General features: G+C 39.5%; 2 protein-coding genes across 3 annotated transcripts; one reads left to right on the forward strand and one right to left on the reverse strand.

Moving 5' to 3' along the window:
* Positions 1-1,258: 1,258 nt before the first annotated feature.
* LOC114753424 (flavonoid 3'-monooxygenase-like) lies at positions 1,259-3,287 on the forward strand. Of its 2 annotated transcripts, XM_028942116.1 has the most exons (4): positions 1,259-1,763; positions 2,019-2,462; positions 2,548-2,592; positions 2,845-3,287. In XM_028942116.1, exons 1-4 carry the CDS (start codon positions 1,308-1,310, stop codon positions 3,193-3,195), a joined length of 1,296 nt encoding a protein of 431 aa, XP_028797949.1. In that variant the 5' UTR covers positions 1,259-1,307; the 3' UTR covers positions 3,196-3,287. The 2 variants fall into 2 exon arrangements, with proteins under 2 accessions (XP_028797949.1, XP_028797948.1); XM_028942115.1 differs by having other exon boundaries at positions 2,548-3,287.
* Positions 3,288-4,400: 1,113 nt separating this feature from the next.
* On the reverse strand, positions 4,401-8,795 carry LOC114753428 (transmembrane protein adipocyte-associated 1 homolog). Its single transcript, XM_028942118.1, has 6 exons — positions 8,213-8,795; positions 7,236-7,427; positions 5,777-5,939; positions 5,425-5,527; positions 5,243-5,324; positions 4,401-4,651 (listed from the first exon to the last, which is right to left on the reverse strand). Exons 1-6 carry the CDS (start codon positions 8,510-8,512, stop codon positions 4,574-4,576), a joined length of 918 nt encoding a protein of 305 aa, XP_028797951.1. The 5' UTR covers positions 8,513-8,795; the 3' UTR covers positions 4,401-4,573.
* Between the last annotated feature and the right edge of the window lie 233 nt (positions 8,796-9,028).

Here is a 9,028-nt window from a genome sequence, read left to right on the forward strand (position 1 = left end):
TATATATATATATATATATATGTTGGTCGTTCTTTTACTATTCAACACGTTTAATTTTGGGAAAACGACAGTTTCAAACTTGGTGAAAGTCTCCATCACAGCTGAAATTCTCTAATTATTAAAATGTTGAGAGTGAATCCAATTAAACAAATGACTTGTGTGGCTTGTTCGTGACAGCGTTTTGATGCAATCATCTATTATTCCCTCATCTGTGCGTTTTCCTTTCTCTGTTTATATATCGATATTGTCGGCTTGCGTTGCGTAGGTTTTTCGCTCCTCAATCGTCAGCACAATAAATTTATTAATATATAGTTCCAGATTATTATCTGGTCAATAGGATATACTTATATATGTTTGAATAAATTGACCAAACTATAGTTCAAAAGATCCTTTTCATCGATTATCTTCTATTAATTAATTTGCTATTCCTATTATTCAAAATCTTACCTTTATTGGCCCTTCCTAAAGATCAATTCAATCGAATACTCTATCTTGTGCGTAAGAATTTGATTTATTTAATTACCACTACGCTGATAATTTTGCCATCCTTTCCAATATTGATATGAAGTTTTATTTATTTATTTTTTTACTGATTTCTCATTTGATAAAAGAATATATATCATGTTTATCAAAAAAAAAGAATATATATCAACATTTCTCAGTCATCGCTTATAGAAATCAGATTAGTATTAATTAAATGTTGATATAAAGATCAATTATGACCTTTTGTTGGCCAGAGTAAGATTAATTATGATTTTAAATTTTTTTTCCTAATATAGATAGTTTCGCCAATTATATCTTTGACCCTTTCTCAACTGAAACATTACGTAAAAAGCATAATCGTGTTTGACATCTATATATATATATATATATATATATATATATATTCTGAAAAATGATCAAAATTAGAATTAAATTTGTCAATTTAACAATATATATAAGGGGGTATTTCCAAGAAGATACCAGTGCTGAAAAAATACCGTTAAAGTTAAATTCCTCCATATATCTTATTTTGACTTGCTATCCTATTCTGGAAGCGCAATTAATAAACAGAAGCTTCATCCCCGTATGAACTTTTCTGCGTTTTAGCAGCCCGCGAAAGCCACAAAGTCGTCTCACTGACCTTGTCTTCTAGTTCAATTCAACCACCCACCACTCTTCACTATTTGTCCACATCAAAACCCTATAAATAGCTCCTTCTTCCTCCTCCTCACACATCATTCTTTTATTGTTCTCTCCTTCTTCGATTCATATCCTGCTCAACCATTATTATAATACACTCTCTCATTAATTCGTCTTTTTCGAATATGGCTTTTGTGACTTCTCCATGGCTCCTGGGTTTGGCTTCTCTGGTTTTAGCTTCCCTTCTTTATCGCCTTCTCAACCTCTTCCGGCGGCCTTCTCTTCCTCTTCCTCCCGGTCCTAAACCCTGGCCCATCGTCGGGAACATGCCTCACTTGGGACCTGTGCCTCACCATGCTTTGGCCGATTTAGCTCGGAGTTATGGTCCTCTCATGCACCTCCGCCTTGGCTTCGTCGACGTCGTCGTGGTGGCTTCGGCTTCTGTCGCCGAGCAGATCTTGAAGGTTCACGACGCCAACTTCTCCAGCCGACCTCCCAACGCCGGAGCCAAGTACATGGGTTATAACTATCAAGACCTCGTGTTCGCTCCCTACGGCCCACGGTGGCGCAAGCTCCGAAAAATCTCCGCTGTTCATCTCTTCTCCGGCAAGGCCTTGGAAGATTTCAGACATCTTCGTCAGGTTAGTAGTTTCTTTCCCTCCATGCGACACTGAGTACGTAAGGGAGGAAAACAAGTTCGTATGCATTTTTTTTTAATCATTACGTACATCACAGAAGTGTGCAAAAATTACATAATGAAGAAATGTATATTTCAGGCAAAAAAATTGCAATATAGTAGAATCGATGATCCTCGAGTGACATCAAACCAGAGTTTGCAACTTCGCCTGCATTTTAATCAATATGAATTTAACTCATTCAGTGAATGCAAATTGCAGGAAGAGGTGGGAAGACTGACGCGTAATCTCGCGAGTGCCGCCTCACAAGTGGTGAACTTAGGGCAGTTGCTGAATGTGTGCACCACCAACGCACTCGCAAGGGCAGTTTTAGGACGGCGCGTGTTCGACGACGGTGCTGCCGGATGTGATCCCAGGGCGGACGAGTTCAAGTCGATGGTGGTTGAGATGATGGTGCTGGCCGGAGTTTTCAACATCGGCGACTTCATTCCGGCGTTGGAATGGCTGGACCTTCAAGGAGTTCAAGGCAAGATGAAGAAACTGCACAAAAGATTCGATGCCTTCTTGACGAACATCATCGAAGAACACAGGGTTTCTCAGAACGAGGACCACAGGCACTTGTTGAGCACATTGCTTTCTCTTAAGGAGGCTCAAGATGATGAAGGAACCAAGCTCACTGACGTTGAGATCAAAGCATTACTTCTGGTAATTAATTTTCCTACTGAGTCCACTTTGATCAATTGGCATTTGCTTGGTCTAACATGCATGGTTGATGACTATTTGCTTGCAGAACATGTTTGCGGCCGGTACTGACACGTCATCCAGCACCACGGAGTGGGCCATAGCCGAGTTGATCCGAAACCCGACCATGTTGGCCCGAGTCCAACAGGAATTGGACTCCGTAGTGGGCCAGGACCGGCTGGTGAATGAGTTGGATTTGCCCAGCCTGCCATATTTACAAGCCTTTATAAAGGAAACATTCCGTCTTCATCCACCCACTCCTCTCTCATTGCCCAGAGTCGCGGCTGAGAGCTGTGAGATATTCGGATACCACATCCCTAAGGGGGCCACTCTCCTGCTCAATGTTTGGGCCATAGCCCGTGACCCCAAGGAGTGGTCCGACCCGTTGGTGTTCAGACCCGAGAGGTTCTTGCCGGGCGGGGAGAAGGCTGGTGTGGACGTTAGGGGCAATGACTTTGAGGTGATTCCATTTGGTGGTGGGAGGAGGATATGTGCTGGCATGAACCTTGGGCTTCGAGTGGTCCAGCTTCTGACTGCAACTCTGGCCCAGGCTTTTAATTGGGAGCTTGCCGATGGTCTCAGCCCACAAAAGCTCAACATGGACGAGGCTTATGGGCTTACCCTCCAACGGAAGGTCCCTCTGTTGGCCCAGCCAAAGCCCAGGCTTGCACCACACCTGTACTCACAGTCTCCCTAAAGATAATAGAATTCCAGATTTGTATGTCCTTATGCTTTCTTCTGTGTTTGCATTCAATGGTTGAAATTTTTTACATTATTTGAATAATTCTTTTTCATGAGCCAATGGCATTAGAGAAGAGAAGCCAAACTGTAATTTTTATTCTTTCTCCAATTTATTCATTGTAATTTCTTTTTAAAGATTAATCCCTTCATTGTATCTAGCCTTTGTTTTTCTTTTGATTTTCCCATAGTGTGTTTCAGTGCTTAGAGTGAATATCCAAATTATTATTTCACATTAGCCAATTTCATATGCGAATCTGATTATACAGTATCTGCGTTAGTAAAAATTAATGACATATAGCCATAGGATGGGATTTGGGCAGCAGTCCAGTGTTCGAATTCTCGAATTGTAACGGAAGAATTAATAAAAGACAATTATTAGGTTATCTTAGAACAGGAGGGTTGAGGTGAAATTTTAGCCCGAAATATTTGGAGAGGCGCAATTGTTATTCCCCTGATGTTTTAAAACAGCCCAATGTCGACCTGCGTTAACAGAAGAGGCGCACAACGTTAAATACATTAGATGAGCCCCACACGCTGATGCCATGCAAATGTGAAACATGGATTTGGGTGCTGTGTTTATGAGACCGAGCTCAAGCAGACAAGTGCAATGGATGTGGGAGGCGACATACTCAAAAACACTGGAGGGGGTCAAAGGGTTGTCAAAGAAGCAAACCACATGTTGGCCTTCAAACCCAATTCTCAGAAAAGCAAACCAGAACCACCCTACAAAGTATCTATGTCAGAGCTTCAATCAACCCGCCTACTCTGTTACCAGGCATGAAGATGGCAGGATTGAGCCGTCGTGGACGATTGAATAAATTGCGATGTGTCTTTTAGGCCACCGCATGTGGTCCTCTATGGTATGGATGGTTTGGACGGATTGGTTGCTGAGATCGCGAGACGAGTTACGGTGAAGCCTAGGCATTTGTTAATTGACAACACGGACACATTCATATACCGAACAAGTGCGAAAAGCCGACATATTGAAGGGGCTCATGAAAGCCCACAATTTGATAGGGATTTCTGAATTCATCGCACCCAGTTGTTTGCAAGTATTTATCCCTTTTCTTATTCTCCATGCAATTCATCCTCCCAGCTTTGCTTTGTTATAGTCCATGGAAGCTTATTTTACAGTGCAGATCATGCAACATAACAGGGGAATAAACCGCTTAAAAGAGTAAATCGGTTTATTCAAATTAAAGCTTCGTTCAGGCACACTTGTTCTCTTAAATCTTTTCCCCCCTGCTTCTGCCATAAAAGACAATAGGTATCTAAAAATATTTACACACTACACAGATAAAAAGATGGCTGTCCATTTACAAGTTGTCGAGGAATTACTCCCACTCAGCGTCAAAGAATCCAGCATCTCTCATCTCGGAGTAATAAGCATTATCCAAAAGGAAGTCTTCCTCCTGCAGCAAGAAGCAAGAACTAACACATCATACGCTGCTCAAGCTTTTATTATAATAAGAGACATCCCTGAGTGGGCAATGCCTACTACAATGTTTTTGAGGGACCGCACTCAGGAGTTCGCCGCATGACACTAGGGCAATTCCACCACAAGAAAGCAGTACAATTGTGAATAGAGTTGTTCATGGGTACAACGAGTTTGTTTAGGACCTCATTCAAAATTAAACCAGACTGCTTTAATCAGTTTTGCATAAAAGAAGACTCTTTCTCTTTAATTCTGATTCAGCAAAGTTCGATTTGCTCCATTATTTATTTATTTTTTATGATCGAAGTTATTTCAGATTTCTTGACTTTCAAAAATCTATTTTTTTCTCACGTGATGTAAGTACTTTTGTTTAGCCAGAGATTTTCCTCCCAAATGTCACCTTTATGTCGATTAAATCGGTTTCAATACAAGAGAAACCAATTTTCGCTCCTTTTTTAATTTCAGTCAATTGAATTGATTTGTCTTCATTTTGAAACCCCTATTTGTTAGTGTTTGTTAATAGGAAATCTGGATGTAACTTCTGTAGCATATGGCAAGAAATGATTACCTGGAAAAAATCTTCAAGAAAAGTTACATACAGAAATGGCAGATATAGAGAGTGATAACAAAGTACAGTGAGATCGTATATCCTGCAGGAAAGGAGATCCATCCATTCAGGGAAAATTTCATATAACATAAAATAAACTATTGAATGCTACTTTCAATGGCAGAGAAGGGATGCGAGATTACCAACTGCCCAAGCCAGCCCCAACCACTGCTAGCCCACAAGCAAACAGGGCAACTGAACTAAAGACAAACATTGCAACAACATAGTTGTAGAATGCTGGTCTGGCTGCAAAAGGTAGAAGAAATTTATACATCAGAACACATTTGTGGTCCCCTTCCTACAAAGGGATTTCAGAGAGGGAGAAAGATGAAAAAGAATGGGTGAGTATGATTATGACATGTAGATCCTATAAACAGTAACATTCTTTTGTGTCACTATATCTCCAAATGCAAGGACGGAGAGGATCTACTTTGATTAGAACATGGATCAAATAAGAACAAAGGTGACAGCAGAACCCCACACACACACACTTACGAGGCAGCTTTTCTCTCCATTTAGAGAAATGTACGAACAATATGAAGCCGTATGCTGCTGCAAGCAACAATTTGTGAATTATCAACAAACCCCACTTGATCTTATGTGAGCTTCCAACATCACGATTGAACAAAGGGACTCCAAATCCAAAAACATATATTGCCTGATATAAAAGTACTCAATTAGTGAAGGCATATCAAGAAACAAAACGTTCGAGATGAGTGGAGAGGAAAGTGGCAACATTGACGAGCATGTACAGAAAAATTGACATCAAAGAGAATAATCAGCAACTAAATGGACAGAAACAACATAAGTCACATGCAAGGAACATGCTGTGAAAAGTAATCATAACCAACCAAAAAAATTGAGAGGGGGAGGAAAAGGGAAATTCATAGGAAGAATAATGAAATTTTACGATAGCAATAATCAAAATACAAGAGAAACAAAGCAACCAACATCAATATAAAAAGGTCAAATCACTAAATCAAGTTGTACAACAATAATAGGATATCCTCGCCCCAAATACACTTCTTCCAACACCCTTCCCCATTTGTGCAAAATCATGTTCACAAAGATAAGTAGTTATGATAAAATTTCACCACTAAATTCTTGGCACACCTAGCCCTCTTCCCCATATTCAAGTTGATACTTTGTAATGACTTGGAAATCTCTTTCCAAATGAACTGAAAAATTAAAATGAAGCTTCCAACATACCACTTGTTTCAATATTTAAAAGACAATAGAACGTAACTCAGATTTTAGCACATAAAAATGTTCTTTTATTTATGCGTCTGGTATATGGCAGGACCAAAATTAAGTTAACAAGTGAGTGAATCCTATCAATAACTGCGAGATCAAAATAGTGATAGAAGAATAGAAATGATAATCCAATCCACATGTTGCAACTACAAGCCTTAAATTGAAAAATATTAACACTTTTGGGGTCTCCTCGGTCAAGGCTATTTATCTATGGGGTCTCAATTTTAAGCAGCTCAAGAGATGCTTTGAGGATAAATTGGATATAAAATGTTTGAAGTACCCCTTACTTTTTTCTTTTTTTTTTAAGTCTGAAACCTCTGTTACTATGTTAGTACTACGTAGGACAGAAATGGGGAAGCAACAGTTGGAACCATAGACAAATAAATGAGTTTGCAAATCATTTGGTAACCCACACAGAAAGGTTCTGAAAGCCATTTAAATTAAAGCTTCCAAAAACATACGTTGCAAAGATTCAACGTGCTCATGGTAGATATATATATATATATATATATATCACGGATTTTGAGAAGGGGGGGTTGCAAGGGATGACTGTATACACAAAGTAGTTCCATGATATATGAAGTAGAAAAAAGTTAATATATTTCAGTGTGGGCCAAAAATTATGGTACATTACCTCCGAGAACAGGCGGAAAATGTGTAACGCATGCATGTGAATCAACTAATGCAAATGAAATATTACCTTAAGAAGAGTATCCACAACCACAATGATTCCAGATACAAGGAAAGTTTGCGCCAGAGTTTCAATCCCATTCATATAATTATCCTTGAGAAGAAAAGCCGTCATGCTTATCTCCAACCAAAGAATTCCAGATGCCGTCAATAATGACAGGAAATTCCATGCAACGTCCTTGCCCGAAGAGCACTGCCATCCCTGCTTAAACAAGAGAGAAGTCGAAGTTGAAATTTTATTTTACAGCCAATAATAGCACACATGCAAAGCCTGAAACCAACTGAAGGGGCAACGAGTGAGTATTTTCACATATTTGCGATGAAACAAAGTTGAAAATCACGCCACACTTTTACTATCTCCACTTAAATAACGTGAACTCTTCCTTGCTTGAAATAACAACAATAACATTACACGTAAGTGAATGATGAAGGGAAAAAAAAAAAGAAAGTTTTAATAACATGCGCAAATTCACTGGAAGAAATTCCAGAGATGGTCAAATGCATACTCATAAGTTCCTTAGAAACTGCATCAAACATATAGCTGCAAAAGCTTATTCAATAAATAGTCATGGGACTAAAAACCCCAGCCTACAGCATAGACACTCGGTAGCATTCACTCAGCCACCTCGGACCTTTCAGATCCAAATCTAAAGGTCCATCTGGCACATAAACGCGTAAAGTATTATCTCAATTTCAAGTGTCAGCAACGAGGATCATATTTGTCTCAGCAATCATCAAAAACATCTATTCAGCAACCTTGACTTTACAATCCAAAATCTTAAATCTTTATCACTTTAATTTGTTTTGCATAACTTCACATCCTGATACTCGCTCTAAATGGTATAATATATTTCATCTCCTCAGGTTCTCGTGCCCAAAGAAAAGGTCAAAAAACTGGGAAGGACAAAAATCCAGTCTCCCCACTATTTTCTTCTGTTTATCATGCAATTAGCCGCACCAATGAACACAAGAAGCTACTATGCATACCTGGAATAAACACCAAGCGAGGTTTAAAAGGGTAGCAACCCAAAGCAGTGCATAACATGATTTCATTACATGAGATCCTCCATTATAGAGTTTCTTCAGGTTCTTCTTCGCGTGGACCGCCAGATACAGGACAAACAAAACCGACGGAACGACAAGGAAGGCGTCGTACCAGAAACCATTGCAATTAGACAAAGAGAAGAGAGATCTTAGACCTCGATCGCTGGTATTCGACGCAGGGCTCGCAGTTGGAGGGAGAGACAGCGAGGTTTGGATGGCCTGAAGGAGATTCCTTGACATCATTTCGCGTGGATTAATTACTATTCCTTATTCTTCCTCGCTTTTTATTTACTGATATCAAAGGCTGGAATCAGATTGGTGTATTGAGAAGAAAAGGGTTTTGAGAAACCGAACGAGCATAGTTGGGTGACGTTTGGTTGGAGGGGTTCAAAACATGATAAATTCAGAAGATCAGAGAGTTTAAAAGATTCGATTAGCTGAAATTGCAACTTGGGCGATGGATGATGGAGGTTTGGGTGACATTCCGGGTACGGTGGATTGAGAAGGCAACGCTCATTCCACCGGCGAACGAGAACGACTTCGGTCTGTGGAAGTTTCTTCATCGGGTTTTATTTAATTATTTACTCTTCCGGTCCTTATTATAAGACCCAATTTGACTTTTTATTTGGTCCTAATTATAAGACCCAATCCATTTTGTCTCTTATATTTATGCATTTTTTTCCAAGATAATCCTTCTAATAATGATAGTTTTAGCCAATATACTTAATTAGCAAGGATATTTTAGGAATGACAACACTT

This window comes from Neltuma alba, unplaced genomic scaffold (genome assembly GCF_004799145.2).
Source record: "Neltuma alba isolate B1F8T4 unplaced genomic scaffold, ASM479914v2 tig00007926_pilon, whole genome shotgun sequence".
Taxonomy (NCBI): domain Eukaryota; kingdom Viridiplantae; phylum Streptophyta; class Magnoliopsida; order Fabales; family Fabaceae; genus Neltuma; species Neltuma alba.

Coding starts and splice junctions, on each gene's coding strand:
- LOC114753424 (XM_028942115.1), top strand. CDS start 1,308: ATGGCTTTTGTGACTTCTCCATGGCTCCTGGGTTTGGCTTCTCTGGTT. Junction 1,764..2,018: donor ATTTCAGACATCTTCGTCAG/GTTAGTAGTTTC, acceptor TGCAAATTGCAG/GAAGAGGTGGGAAGACTGAC. Junction 2,463..2,547: donor AGATCAAAGCATTACTTCTG/GTAATTAATTTT, acceptor ATTTGCTTGCAG/AACATGTTTGCGGCCGGTAC.
- LOC114753428 (XM_028942118.1), bottom strand. CDS start 8,512: ATGATGTCAAGGAATCTCCTTCAGGCCATCCAAACCTCGCTGTCTCTC. Junction 7,428..8,212: donor TCGCTTGGTGTTTATTCCAG/GTATGCATAGTA, acceptor TTGTTTAAGCAG/GGATGGCAGTGCTCTTCGGG. Junction 5,325..5,424: donor GGGGCTGGCTTGGGCAGTTG/GTAATCTCGCAT, acceptor CCTTTCCTGCAG/GATATACGATCTCACTGTAC.